This window comes from Lepisosteus platostomus, chromosome 13, assembly GCF_059453375.1.
Source record: "Lepisosteus platostomus isolate fLepPlt1 chromosome 13, fLepPlt1.hap1, whole genome shotgun sequence".
Lineage (NCBI taxonomy): Eukaryota > Metazoa > Chordata > Actinopteri > Semionotiformes > Lepisosteidae > Lepisosteus > Lepisosteus platostomus.
The window spans coordinates 2,669,468-2,684,530 of record NC_142623.1 but is presented as its reverse complement, the minus strand read 5'-3'; the positions used below and the strand labels follow the sequence as shown (position 1 = coordinate 2,684,530).

The 15,063-nt window shown below is 48.2% G+C and overlaps 1 protein-coding gene and 1 long non-coding RNA gene across 3 annotated transcripts in view; one reads left to right on the top strand and one right to left on the bottom strand.

Moving 5' to 3' along the window:
• The window catches only part of LOC148649620 (uncharacterized), a 66,846-nt gene extending 56,560 nt beyond the window's left edge, over nucleotides 1-10,286 (bottom strand). For both annotated transcript variants that reach the window (XR_015925886.1, XR_015925887.1), the window contains exons 1-2: nucleotides 10,139-10,286; nucleotides 1,333-1,506 (exon numbers count right to left, since the gene is read on the bottom strand). This is a non-coding gene — a long non-coding RNA (uncharacterized LOC148649620). The remainder of the gene's footprint in view (nucleotides 1-1,332; nucleotides 1,507-10,138) is intronic.
• Nucleotides 1,687-14,674, top strand: LOC148649619 (cytosolic 5'-nucleotidase 1A-like). Its single transcript, XM_088602538.1, has 6 exons — nucleotides 1,687-2,267; nucleotides 6,110-6,277; nucleotides 7,245-7,374; nucleotides 9,234-9,356; nucleotides 10,252-10,436; nucleotides 11,276-14,674. Exons 1-6 carry the CDS (start codon nucleotides 2,133-2,135, stop codon nucleotides 11,633-11,635), a joined length of 1,101 nt encoding a protein of 366 aa, XP_088458664.1. The 5' UTR covers nucleotides 1,687-2,132; the 3' UTR covers nucleotides 11,636-14,674.
• The last annotated feature ends 389 nt before the right edge of the window (nucleotides 14,675-15,063 follow it).

The window sequence follows — 15,063 nt, the reverse complement described above, 5'->3', positions numbered from 1 at the left end:
AGAAAAAAAAACTTTTTCTTTCTTACTCTCGAGAGCATTTTAGGAGCCACCCAGGAATGTACAGGGCACAGGGAAACTTCCGGAGTCTTTCAGGACTGTGCAGAGGTCACGATTTCTTTTCTTGATTAAGCTACAAATCCCTGCTTTTAAACCACAAAAAACTCCGTCCAGGAAAAAAAGGAGAGAGCTTCAGGTCACACTGCTATGCCTTCTCTAAAGGACACTTAGTGAAGATGTGGAGGTTGTAGCAATTGTTTGTTTGTTTTTTCTAAAATAAATACAATTAAAAATGCAAGTGCTCAGCTCTGAGTGACCCACACGTGAATGAAGGAGAATGATTGGACCTGCTGCTCTAAACGGGCAGCAGAGCAGACTGTGCAGGTGCCCGGTGATTTGTGACATAGCCTGTCTTTGTGCAAACAGACTCCCTGCTTTTGAATCATGAACACTATTCTCAGGCACACAAGGGAGCAATGGAACTCCAGATGTAATTCAGAAGCAAAGCCCTTTTCGATGCACAAGCTCAAACAGCCAACGAGACCAGTGCTGAAGTCAGCGACTGAAATTTTCCCTTTCTGGACTGGAATCCGGCTGAGTCTGTGTCCTGAAGCGCACACTGCTACTGGACCTGGAGGAAAATACTTTTAACTCATATACGGGGGGGCATAACCTTTTCAGCTCATCAACTACACTAACAGCCATGGGCATTGTTTTTATGTCTTTGGCCTTAGATACATTTTAAAAAGTAATTTTGGACCAAATTGTGCAATGGTGTTGGGTTGCAGCAAACTAATAAGATTAAAATAATTATCAATAAAGCAACAATAGAAGTCTAAAAACATTAAGAATACTGGGCAAAAAAGCTATATATGACAGTACAAGTAACCTTAGCAATAAGGCTATGTAAATAATTTTTCATGCACTGTTATACATGAATACATAAACAATTGATAGCAGACTTATTTTACTTGTCTTGTGGAGAGTTTGTACAGCAGATACCCAGTATGAAAATGTCTATTAGATGCATCTAGCGAGTTTATTGAATTTCTGAACAAAATAAAACCAATTACAGCTGTGAAAATGAATGTTAGAAGGAGAGGGCTGGTGAAAACTACTATCCTTTTATGCAGGTGAATGAGAGGGTTAAATAGCTTCCAACTTCAATGCAAAAGTCAAAGGTTTGGTGCAGAATTAAAAAAGAAACGTGTCTTACCTAAACTCAACACCTTAGCAGCCTATAAAATATTAAAAGACAGTAAGCGCTTAGCAGTGTTGCAATGCTCTGTAGAATAATTCTATCCCTTGTGCTTAAAAAGACAGACTTGCTCTTACTCGGTCACAGGGCACGGGTGTCTGGGTTTTGCACTTTCAGTGAAGCATCACAAGGGATCATGCAACAGGTATGGGGTGCGCTCTCTTCCGGAGCTCCGACAACAAGCAGTCTATCCCTCTTGGAAGTGGAGCTGCCATCAGGATTCCCATCCTCCTGGTGGTGTAGTCCGGAGGCTATGAATAATGGATAGGGAAAGCGCTCTGTTCAGCTCAAGCGGGATCCTGTGTGAGTGCAGGTGGACCAGCTGCAGGGCAGGTGTCTATTCACACGCACACACACCAGCTGCGTGTACTGTATGGTGGGAGGTATGCAGCACTCTTGGGGTTAAGAATGTGGGCTGGCCACCGTGCAGCGAGCTGTCAGCAAGGCGATCCTGAGCCTGTGCCGGCGAGCTGTTTAAAGGGGCTGTGAGCGAGCGAGAGCACACTGCTGCAAGAGTGAGAGAGCGAGAGCAGGAGAGAGAGAACTCACACACACACCGGGGAGCTCCGGGATTACTGGAGAGAGGTTAAATGACAGACGAGAGGAGACGGGGGAAAACAAGACCGGCAGCAAAACCAGAGCAGCAAGACCAAAAGGGACAGGAATCGGAACACAGCCTTCCTCTCCCTCTCCGCTTGCCCCTTCCTCTCAGCTCCCCGCCTTGTCTGGCTTCCACTTGAAGTGCCTGGAAGGCGCAGCAGGAATTTCCCGGAGTCCTGGGAGGAGGAGGAGGAGGAGCGGGGGGTAACAACTGGGGAGGGCAGGGTGGGGGGTGATTCTCCGTGGATGAACAGACGCAGCCGAGGCAACAAGACCCATGAGCCTGGACTCCGCACAGGCCAGCGGCCGGCAGAGGAGAGGGGGCAACTCTGCCAATGGAGAGGGTAGGCCCCACTGGGAGGACACCAAGGCTTTCTACGACAAGCTGACCCCCACCAAGAAACCCAAAACGGTAATGTCCTGCTGTGTCAACCTCCCCCCACCTTCCCCCTGTGTGTCCCCTGCTCCTGCTCCCAGGCTGCTCTCCTGCTGCTGGTGTCTGTGATGTCTGCGCGACGGCTCAAAGAGTCTGCCATCGCCTGGCTGTGCTTGTGTGCTGGTGTACTGGTGTGCCTGCGTGCCTGCGTGCCTGCATAGAGAGCTGCAGCTCCGCGCTGTCTTCCCTGCCCCCCGATCTGCCTCCTGCCTGTCCTTACTGTCTGTGATGTACGTGTGTGACATGCATGACAGCATCACCAGGACCACCCTGAACATAAATGCACGCCTAATTGCGTTTCTGCCATTGCAGTCCCGTCACTAACAGCAGGAAGGTTTTTGGCACGCAGAATTGTACGTTTGCTTTCGAGAGCTGCATCACAGAAATCACGCAGACTGCGAATTGAGATAAAGAGTCACTAGGGTCACAACCATCTACTTTATACCTGCTCGGACTGTCTTGAGAAAGCAGATCGGGTTTGTCGTGGTATACTGCTCGACATCCTGGGGTGATGCACTATAGTCCAAACCGCAGACCTCACAGACTACCACTTTTTCATGTCAAGCACCATTAAAATATTGCTCTTTTAAAGACACAGCTTCATCAGCAATAGAACTTCAATAAGTAATCATAAATCACATTTTCCGTTAAGTATAATGCATATTACAAAAGGGGATAAATGCGTAATGCCGTGTTAAAGATACAGCATTACAGTAAACAAACATCTTCATTAGAGTCTAAAATTAATTCTTGCTTATGCCCCTATAAACTGTCCATTTCTACTGTTAACCATTTCTGCTACAACAGGAAAATTTAGAATCTAAAAGTGTAAATGTGTGCAGATTAGCTCTTTTGTAAAAGATTGTCCCCTACTGTATGTAGACCAAAATAAATTGTGCATGTTGATGCAGAGTATCTAGAGAATTATTACTAAATACGCACACAATCAATGCTTAACTGAAGGGTGTTGGTGTTTAACACAAATAAATAAGTACTGGAAAATGTACTGTAAGGGTTAACAATTGTGTGACATACTCATATGCCATCATATGACAGGTTAATGCAGGTTTTTATTTCAAAATGCAGCTGGTGACTGACGAACATCTTCCCTCTTTCTCATCATAGTCTCTCCATTTGATGTCTTATATCATTACTGCTAATGAAGACTGCAGCTCTTTGCCCCTGATTTACATCCCTAAAGATTAAAGGGATTTGTGGCAACAAGGGAAATTATTTTAATTAAGTGTGACAAAAGCCAGTCCAGGCAAAAGCTCTTTGCTTTTCATATCCACAAGGGCCCCTAGTATTATGATCAATATGGCTGGATAACAGTAAAAGCCATTTGGATCAGTCTGTGACTAATCACAGGGTATTCAATATAGCGCCTTTCAAGGTAAACAACCTAACAAAGCACTGAAAGGATATGGAATTATTTTCTAACTCATTGTTTAATAAAAAAAACATCATAGAAAGAGGATAAAAGCAAAATAGCAACTGATTAAAATCAAAACATTAAATTTTAGAAAACACAGCACACAGCGCATTTCTATACATTACTGATATGCAAAATCTGACAACTGTACACACATAGACCCTCATCCTGGTTCATGAGCCTAGCACTAACCCTGGCATCAGAATTTTTTTAAGAGCAAAATCCATAAACATGGGTATGTTGTCAGTGTAGACTTGTGGGAAGAGAATCTGTTCATGTCTGTTCGGAGAGTCCTGGGCTCTCTCACGATCTATAAATAACCGTGTCCCTGTCGCCCCTCCTGTGCTCCCCTGCACTCTCACTGCGCTGAGGGGCAAGAGCTCCAGCAGCTGGGTTCACGCCAAACGGGGGCTTAGTGGCGACTCTGCCTGAGGAGGAAGAGCTCAGTCTTCCTCACTCCATTTCCTCTTTCAGATCCCAGACTTCACTTAAATCCTCTCCCTATCCCAAACAGAACTACACACACAAATACATATATAAATAGCTGCAGCTGTGATATGTATTAAAATAGCTCTGGAACTGAGACAGAGACATGCTAGAATAATTTTCTTTCCAACTGAGCTCTTGATCACTCACACTAATTGATCTCTGTGATTGAACCTATTGATTACACCTTTCTATGCTGTTTTTGACACCATTCTGCTGCAGGATTGCTGCTGCTAAACAATTCTCATCCACTCCCTCCTTATCTGCCTATCGACAGGCTGTGCCTTACATCTGCCTACAGACCACTTAGCAGGTCAGCAGTTAATGATGTCCAAACACGGGTGTTCAATTCCTAGATTCTACACACCTGGTTGAGTGCACTTGCAAAGCCCAGAAATTTACTTAGGGATGATAATAATTACTTACCCCCATTCGAGTTTTAATAATCATCCTGACATCATTTAGCCTAACTGGCCAAGGGCTCAGCTGGATTGAACACAAGAAGAAACAGGGGTATTTCAGAATCAGCGACATAAAGCATACATACGATATATACTGTAAGAGAGTGTCCATCTCTCTAGTAACCATCTAGGGAAGGGGTTATTAATGTAGCCGCAACTGAACCAAGGTTATCTGGTGACCTGTTAGACCTCAGAGCAGCCTGGCCTTGACATCACCAAAAATAAACTACACAATATATTGCTAGAGACTTAAAAAACTAAACTTAAATAAGAACAGCTCAGGGTTCTTTCAGAACTTGAGGGCTTAAGGCTTCAGGCAGCTGAGTCATTTCCGTTATTTGAGAGCTGAAATACACTGTGAACTTTCAGATACAACTATATTTATAACCCCTGCTCCGTGTGCCAGCCAAGATTAGAGCTGTGGTGGGCATGAGGGGGTGGGCGCCAGCCTGTCACTGTGCTGAGAGGGGCTCAGCTCCATGCCATTGCTTAAGAGCACACACCACATTGACTCCGCAGGCCTGGGCACCCCAAACCCCCAACCCAGACCACCCCCTAAAGACCTGGGGCTATTAAACTCTGATGAGTTACAAAGGGTTTTTTTTTTAAATCAGGAAGTTCAGAAATCATTTGGGACAAAAATGTGAAGGACCTTCAGGCCCCAAGAACCAGACTTCCCTTCATTGAACAGAGTCGTGTTTAATCGCACGTGTTCCTCAAGAAAACTAACGAGTGAGGGAGACCCGGAAGATAAACTGGCTGGGGGTGGAGACCCCTGATCCAGACCATGTCCTGATGAAGCTGTGGCTTGTGAGACTTACTGTGGATTACCCAAGGGACGTACAGCCCTGAGAAAGACCACGACTAAGCAGGGCAGATGCCTGGTACAACCACAGCCAAAGCAGGGGGAAACACTTTGAAATGCACTGTGGTCCATGGTCCTATATAAACACACTCGACTGCATACAGGTACATGAATACACAGCACCATTAATACACTCACCCCAGTGTCAGGAAGTGAATGCACATACTGTACAAAGACACTTCTACATAAATTCAAATTCAGTCTTTGTTACTTTTGTAATCGGGAGTTATCGGTTCAGTTCCTTATGGGGCAGGGCAAAATTATTTTAATCGGCATAGCTTAATTAGCAACACATTCGTACCTGAGGGAGAAACAATTAGTTTGACCAATTAATCAATCAGATTACTTGCAAACAAATCTGTTCAATTAAATGGATCAAAATAACGAATGAATGAACCGGGTGATTGTGCTAGGGACTTAACTGAACATAATGGAGCCTGCTGGCCAGGACACAGGATTCTTCGCCACTTCCAGGGCTAAGGGCTGTGCAACCCCTGCGCCGTGTCTGCAGCTCTGAGCACGGTGCGTGGCCATGCCGCGGGTCGTCGCAATAAAACCCCACCCCTCCTTTCAGCCGAAGCCGCAGAATGCCATCACCATCGCCGTGTCTTCGCGGGCGCTCTTCCGCGTGGAGGAGGAGCAGAAGATCTACGAGCAGAGGGGCGTGGAGGAGTACGTCCGCTACCAGCTGGACCATGAGAACGAGCCCTTCGAACCCGGGGCCGCCTTCCCCTTCGTCAAGGTCAGAGCGCTTGTCTCTGTCTCTGCCTGCTGCTCCCCGGGGCTCTACAAGCAGTGTGCAATGGGATGAGTGAGAGCATCAGTAGAGCACTGATGGGCTTTGAGGAGGCATCACGTTTCTCATCGCAAGCCAAGTCTCAGACTAGTTACAGAACTAGTTTGACAGAGAGCCTGGGTCAGAGGATGAGAAAGATGGCCACACTCCTCCGATGCTGCTGGGAAAATCCATTTCGCTTCTCACAAATTTGCTGGCATTTTCCCAGCCCCTGGGCTCCCGGAGCAGAAGGAAGACTTGTTTGTCAGAAGCAGACTGACCTTCCTCTGTGGGAAAGTAATTATTAAGGAAATATTAAATTAGAAGGTGGAAAAAAAAATTAAGAGCAATTAAGAGAGCGATGGCAGACTGGCGAATGAAAATCCCCCCAATTAGCTGATGTGTTCAGGAATGTCTTTGAGGAGTTGGGCAGAAGTAGTTTTGTCTTGACCTGCTTATCTGAAGGGCCACTACCTGGCTGTAGGACGAGGAAGTCGGGACCTCCTGCAGTGAGGAGGTAACCAAGGGGGAGCTGCACAGAGAGGGCAGAAAGAGGAATACAGGCAGGAGAGAGGGGCTCCTGGTGGTACTGATGGTCTTTCAGGGGGTGACGTCATGGAGGACTGAAGTTAGAGTAGCAGAGAGCAGCAGAGGTGAAGGAGAATGTGGTTCCTGCCATCCTTCCTGGACATTCCTTAAAAACTCCATTAACTCAAGGTACAATTGCCAAGAAACACTCTCCCTCTTACTGATGGAAGACAATCCCATTGAAGTTATGGATATCATTGTTCCTTAGTCGCAGTAACGGCTCATTTGTTGGGCGTCCGAGTCTCCCGGCTCACGCTGTTCACAGGTCTTTCGTTGAGATGCCATCTGACCAGGTCTGTGCGGGTGTCTTGTTGTGTGTCCCCTCCGGTCCGCGGTGCGTGCCCAGGCTCTGGAGGCCGTGAACAGCCGGCTGCGGGAGCTGTACCCGGACAGCGAGGAGCTCTTCGACATCGTCCTGATGACCAACAACCACGCGCAGGTGGGAGTGAGGCTCATCAACACCATCAACCACTACAGTGAGTCCCGACTGAGCTGCGAGCACCCAAGAGCCCGAGGAGCCCTCTGAGTGGGCTCCCCAGTCACAGCATCACAGCCCAGACATGAGCAAGTCTCTGATACTGAGGACACTGACAGCATCACAGCCCAGACATGAGCAAGTCTGTGATACTGATGAGACCGACAGCATCACAGCCCAGACATGAGCAAGTCTGAAGATATCAATGACATTTAAGTGATTTTGGAAAGGGCCCTTTACATTTTCTCAGGCTGACAGTGAGACTGAACCAGTGACCTTTTCACACATTTCCAAATCTGACCCACAGGCCTTACAGGGGCCAAATTCCTGTGCAGTACCCCACAGTGCCCCAGATATAGTTAGGAAGCATCTGTACAATGTCAGCCTTTCATCTCCTTCTTGGCTAATTGTGTGAAACAGTCAAAAGACTGCAGTCACGTCAGAAGAAAGTACCGTAAACACAGTTTGTTTCCAGCTAACCAGAGGGCACATTCCAGGCCTGAAACAAGTTAACCTTAAAAATATTGTCCCATTCCATCACAGCACAGTGACTGCTGTCTCTTGAGCAGTGAATGACCCGGGGATAAACCTAAGATGTCTTCTACTTTCTAAATTTCAGCTAAGCTTTTCCCATTCAACATCTGATTATGCAGGTTAGAAGTAACAATCTAACAACTAATAGCTCTGTATGAAGATGTTCTACATTGTGATAATTTGTGCTATTGTAGAGCAATTTATGGATCCTTTACATTGATATATGCCACGAGCGCTAAACAGCAATGCAATGTAAGCTATTTTTACACTCCACTTGAGGCTCTGGAGCATAAACTGTCCACAGAAATGCGATGCTCTGTAATACCACAGGGTTCGAAGGCCAAAGGTCAATTGACAGCTCTCACGCCCTGCACGTTATCCCAAAGGGATGTGGAGGAAAAGGGGGCGCAGAGGTCTCTCTTCTCCTGTCCCCCAAACTCCCCAAATACACAGTGGAAACATCCGCGGATGTTTGTATTAGCAGGGTTGAAACAAACAGACTTCTGCAAACGTTTTTTTCTTTTTTATTTTGTTAGTCCAGAGTGCACAGTTTACGACTGTTCACAAACGCGTGCTGATGAACCAGACGCCTCATGAATACACATCTGCTGCGTCCCCGGCAGGTTACATAACCCCGGTGCGGGTTATGTCTGTTCGCTTCATTTCTAAAGCAACGGCAAGGGTGAAAAGAGCCAGCTCCACCGAGCCCGAGTCTTCATTTAGCACAGAACAGGGCGTTTCTGCCTGGCGTGGTGCAGCACGAGACGAGGACAGTGTAACGAACAGTTCTTTCCGGACCCTATGCGGACGACACAGTCCGACGGAGTGGGGAAACACTGGGGAAACGTCATGCAGGAATACGGGGCTGAAGACAGGGGGGCGTGTCCAAGGTGCGCTGGTGCACGGGGGAGGTGTGGCCGAGGCGAACAATCCGAGAGTAATCCATAGAGTATCCAAAAACACACAAGAAAGTCCAAAACCAGGAGATCCATCAGAGGAAAGAATTAAAAACCACGAAGGCCGGGTCGGAACCGGCGGACAGGGACAAGGAACAGGGGTTAAAACCTTAACGGGACCAGGCACGATATGGAAATCAGATGCAGAGCCCGGAAGAGCGTCAGCGCCTGGCTTTTAAGGTGGGCAGGGAATGGGAAACAGGTGCAGAGAATGAAGTCTTTAGTGAAAGGGCTGGAGCACCCTTAAGGAGGGGGGACTATAGTCGTGACAGACAGGGGGTCATGGGAAGGGAATGCAGAGCGCCGCCGGGCAGGGGGCGCAGTCCGGCGGGGCTGCTGACGCGCTGCTGTCTGTGCTGTGTGTGGGCAGACCTGTCCATCGAGCGCTTCTGTATGACGGGAGGGAAGAGCCCCATCGGCTACCTGAAGGCCTACCACACGAACCTCTACCTGTCCTCGGACTCCGAGAAGGTGCAGGAGGCGCTGGAGGAAGGTGAGTGCCCCCCCGAGACTCGGGAGATCTGCTCGGCCCCCTGTTATTCTCTGTGGATCTTTTTTTTTTTTTTTTTACATAATCACTTTATTAACCCTTTACAATTTCTTGCATTAGGAATGATCTTTTCGCGTACCCCAGCTTGCTCTCCATGAGACACACAGACAGGGAGAAGCTTGGGGTCAGAGCGCAGGGTCAGCCATTGTACAGCGCCCCTGGAGCAGTTAGGGTTAAGGGCCTTGCTCAGGAGCCCAATGGAGTAGGATTCCTCTGCCGGCTGCGGGATTTGAACCGGCAACCTTCCAGTCACAGGCGCAGATCCTGAGCCACAGAGCCACCGCTCCGCCCACATTCCCTGTGGATCTGACCGGGCACGCGAGGCTGCGTCCACTGACTGTACGGGGCTCCAGGGCTTCATTACAGGTGCACCTCCACTGCACCAGGTCTGGGACCCGTTCTGTAAAGAACCACAGGCTGTTTCTTGAAAGCAGACCAGGAAACCTCCAGTCCAATAAGAGGTCACCTTTATTTCATACAGCTCCCTTCACAGAAGTGCGTCTCCGAGGTTTTGCTCAAAGGGCCCACACATTCGGAATAGCATAACTCAGCCTGTTAGAACCCAGCGGGTGAGACAATTCATTCATTAAGAATAGGTCATTGGAGAAATGACGCACGAGTCTCCAGGAGAAGGGTGCGCCACATCGATAAAAACCAAACCAAAATCTTTCCACTCCTTATTCTTCTTAAAAGCTCGCCTGAGTGGCACTTTTTTTTTAACATACCAGTTTTCCCAAGGAAGCACAGCGCTGCTTCTGTCGGACTTGACCTCTGGGTGGGGGGGCAGGCGAAGCAGACTGCGGTTTGTGATCTCCGTGTCTCTGCGCCTCTGCCCCAGGCATCGCCGCGGCCACCATGTTCAGCCCGGACAAGGCCGTGGAGGTGTCGGACTCGCAGCTGCGCGTCGCCTTCGACGGGGACGCGGTGCTGTTCTCGGACGAGTCGGAGCAGATCGTCAAAGCGCACGGGCTGGACAAGTTCTTCGAGCACGAGAAGGCGCACGAGAACAACCCCCTGGCGCACGTACGTCCCCTCCGCCCCCTACGCGCGTGGAGCATATGCCCGGTGTCAAGATAGCGGCTACAGCGGAAACGCGACTCACCGTAACACCCAGCCGGCACACAGCTGGATAAAGACACAACTACAAGAACTGCAGTCCCAGCGCGGCGCTGTGGCCGAACTGCGTTTTTTTTTTTACGTAAAACGTCGAGGTGGCTGTTTGTGACACCTGTGTACTTACACACCTTTGCCCACCTGACCGCCCGAGCAAGTGTCCTCTTTCTTAAAGGCACAGGCCTCCCTCGTGTGAAGGGGGGGGTTAGGGCACAAAAGTAACCCTGTGAACCTGTGTGTTCACCTGTTAGAAACGTGAAAATCAGTGAAGGCGGCGAGTTACACACAAACATGTTTCATTCTCAAACAGACCGCGCAGACAGTGTGTTTGTCATGGCGCCCTGCTGGCACAGGGATTGACAATGCAGCACTGGGGCCCTGGGCTCAGCTCCTGGGGTGCAGTCTGCTGGAGTCTGTAGGTTCTCCCTGTATTCGTGTGGGTTTCCTCGGGGTGCTCCGGTTTCCTGCCACAGTCCAGAGACATACTGGTGGCTTAATGGGCTTCTGGGGAAATTGGCCCTGGCGTGTGTGTGCACGCGTGTGTGTGCGTGCGTCCCGTGTATGTGTGCGTGCGTCTGTGTATTTGTGCGAGCGTGAGTGTCCTGCAATGGAGGTTCCCTGCCTTGCGCCTGCTGCTTGCCTGGACAGTCTCCGGCTCCCGGTTCTGGACGAAGCGGTTCGGAAAATGGCCGACGGCTGTCTGTCTTCATGATCCTCAGCTGCCCCTGTGCTCTGTCGCCCCCCGGCAGGGTCCCCTCAAGTGCTTCCTGGAGTCCCTGGGCCGGCTGCAGAAGAAGTTCTACGCCAAGGGGCAGCGCCTGGAGTGCCCCATCCGCACGTACCTGGTGACGGCGCGCAGCGCGGCCAGCTCGGGCGCGCGGGCGCTGAAGACCCTGCGCAGCTGGGGGCTGGAGACGGACGAGGCGCTCTTCCTGGCGGGGGCCCCCAAGGGCCCGCTGCTGGAGAAGATCCGCCCGCACATCTTCTTCGACGACCAGATGTTCCACGTGGAGGGCGCGACCGAGAGTGGCACCATCGCGGCCCACGTGCCCTACGGCGTGGCGCAGAAGCACAGGCGGCCCCCCGAGAACAAAGAGGCAGCCAAGTAGCCCCGCTGGCGGGCCGTGCGAACAGCCCCACCCTGTCCCCGTCATCGGTGAGACGGGGTTGGGGTGAGTGAACCCCCGTTTCTGAAAACAAACTTCTCAGCAAAGCAAAGCTCAAAAGAAAAAACAGCGTGGTTTAAAACACACCTCACACCAGAGGGATGTGGTTGGTGGTTTACCAAGACACCACAGCGTACTGAAATAGGATCTATTTTTTGCAGTTTGGTGCTTGTGAGACAGTTACTTCTTTTTACATTGTTAGATGTGTACACATTTAGGACAGTGCATCAGGTAGGGCAGCTTTCATAAAGACATCTTCTGCCTTAAGTGAGACAGCTCTGAAACAGCCACTGCCCTGGGATCACTGCAGCATGAGGCTTAGCCACCTGCGGTGAACACTTGCTCAGTAATCGTATTTCAGACGGGCTGCATTTTAAAAACAGAACGCTGAAGGGAGTGGTGGGGCAGAGAATAACTGAGACCTGTCGGGGTATAAAGCTGGTCTTGAGTCCTGACCCCCTGCAGAGGAGCAGGGTGCTGCAGCCACACACAAGGGTCCGCTCAGGTCTCACCCCTGCTTTCATCATGTTCGCTTCAAACAAGTATTCGCCAGAGTCTAGAGCAGCTAGAGAACACGGCCATGTCGGAATATTGCACCTTTTACCCCTGGGGGCAGTGCTTTCTTCTTTAAATCCCCACCCTGAGAGAGAGATTGTTTAAAAACCTTGAAGGGCAAATCCCTGTATCCTCCAGGGGGGAATGCTCTGAAGGGGAACGCCGCTGCTCAGAGCAGTTTGAGCAGCAGGCTGTCCTGTGACCTCCGGACCAGACTCCCACCAGGTGACTGCTGCAAACAGGCCTCAGTCATGATGACGCAGCAGCCTTTACTTTAACAATACCATAAAACCTCACCATCGATATTTTTTTATTTATAAACATTTTTATGTTTGAGAATTAATTTTGGATTTTGGGGTGCAATACAGTGTTAAAAAGCTTTTCACCTGAGGCTTGGAGACCATAGAGGCGAAACAGAGGACAGAACTATGCTAGGCTTTTATCTTTTTTCAAAAAGATTGCTGCTTAAACTCCTCGGATTGCTAGCAATGGGAAAGCAGCTGTCTCCATGCTGTTGGGGTGACTCTCCTAGTTAATCCTGAGAGAAAACTCCAAGAACATAGTGAATTGTTTTCAGTGGTTTTAAAGTCTAAAGCTAACGGACTTTGTGCCTGAAGATTCTGAATATCCAATAATTGGTATTAATAATGTTCAGCAGAAAAGAGCTTGTTGACTTTTAAGGGTAAATGAATGCTCAGCTCTGGCTGACTAGCAATAGCATGTCCTGAACTTCAAGGAAACACAGGTGCTGACGTTCCGGCCGAGTACTTTTGAATGTCTCCCTCTTCTGGCGAAAAGTGATAAAGCACCCCGGTTTGCGCTGTTTCACAGGCGAGCGGTGACATTTGAGCCCCACCCTACAAAGCACGTTAATCGCTACATTCAGTGGCGTAAATTTCTAAAAGTCTCAGCGAAGCCGTTAACTTTATATGCATACGGAATCCTGATTTCACAGTTTTTTAGAATGTGAATGCTTGCTGTGTCTTAACTGCGTCAAAGTATCTACATATAATTCAAGTCATATCGACATTTGACAACAGCCATTCTTCTTGTTGTTGTAAGACAACACAGCCCCCAGAAATAAGGGAATACTCATTCCTTGTTCATAAAATAAAAAAGGCTGCTGAATATGAACAGATTTTTAGATTATTTTTATTTTAGAAAGACCGTTAGAAAGATTTGTGTATCTTTGGTTTCAAAAAACGTAAACATAACGACTTAGTTTAATATTTAACACTTTTTTAACTGCCCTTGTTCCTTAAATTGTCTGAGATGAGATTACAATTTCTTTTAAAAAAACATTAATGCATTTTGTTCTTTGAGCAGCAATTCAAAACTGTTCTTTTATGTAAAGAAACTCAATTTCCCAAAAACCTCCACGGTGCGCTTCCTCAACATGCAATAGAGGGAGCTGGGAAATGCAGTTTTTTTTTAAGCAGGCTGGGCGCTCAATTTTGAGTTCTGCACTGTAACCAAAGATAAGTTAAATCAGGCAAGACGTTTATCTGTAGGCTTGAGGCTTTTATCACCTGATAGTTAAGTATAAAAGCACTTTAATAAAACTATATAATATAAAATAAACATTCTTTATATAGATTCTAACTGGACTGGCATCCTGTCTTGGTTGTAGAACTAGCTTGGGTCCTCCGCCTGGCAATTTGAGCTCCAGCTCATCATCATTTTCTAAATTAAGAATTGTGCGGTTACTGAAAACAGATGGGTGGAATGGAGATCACGTCCACTGCTCTCAGAAAGACAGAGCTCTACAAACGTATTAGCTGTAACAAGGCAGGAGCGGAGGGCCTCTAACATTCACTGTTTCTCTCCAGTGTTATCTTAGAAACTGAAACACGGACCGCAAATCTTCCAAACCAGGATCTTCTCATGTTCGCAAGACTCTGGGTCTCACTTCAAGTTCTGTGCAAAGCACTGACCGTTCAATGGTTTCTTGTTAATGGTTCTAAGCTTTTGTTTTGGGGGATTGCCTTTGAAAAACTCTAAACTGCACTTACACATCTCTAAATTAATAAATACATCGCAAAATTAGTCCACTGTCTGAGATTTTAAAAACATTTCTAATGAAACTCCTGGTGTATCAGTTGTAGTTGAGAGGGACACTGTGATTGTATACTTGTACGCTGTCCGTGTCTTGTCTATTTATACACTAGATATGAGGAATGGCTTCAGGCCTTGGCAGGAACACCAATAAGCCACATGACTCCCTGTTCTCCTGTTCTGTTCTTCTCACTGAATGTCTTCTCTGTGTTTGCAAATAATAGCTGTGTGTCTAGTTGTGTTTCGTAATGTACTTTGTTTACTTAGAAGACGAGCAACTACTTTGAGCACTGTGTCAGCATATCATTTTCTTAGCATGCAGAAGGGACAAGGGACTGTGTGATAATAAATATTGGAAAGAGGTGCACTGTGGTGCTGCTGTCTGCCTGTTTGCCGTTTTTCACATGTGAAGCCTGAAAGTAGACAAAGACCTGGTGGCGAGCGAGAAACTTGGCAGATGTGAACACAACACCAAGGGCACAGGTGTAAAGAAACATGAGGACTGAGAACAGATCTCAAGACCTTCACCCGAGGAAGGCTGAGGAAAGGGGTGTTCGAGTGAGGCTCTGAAAACGGAAATGACACAGGTTTGAAGAAGCTGCAGTGCTGCTAGTGTCCACTGTTGCGCAGCAGCAGGGCTAGCCCAGGAGGCCATGGGCATATTCACTGCCTCCTCCTGGCTGCCAGAGCCTGGCAGTGGATGACGTGACTCTGGCACCCCACGGCCCACACAAAATCCCTTTCCACCGACGAAAGCTTCG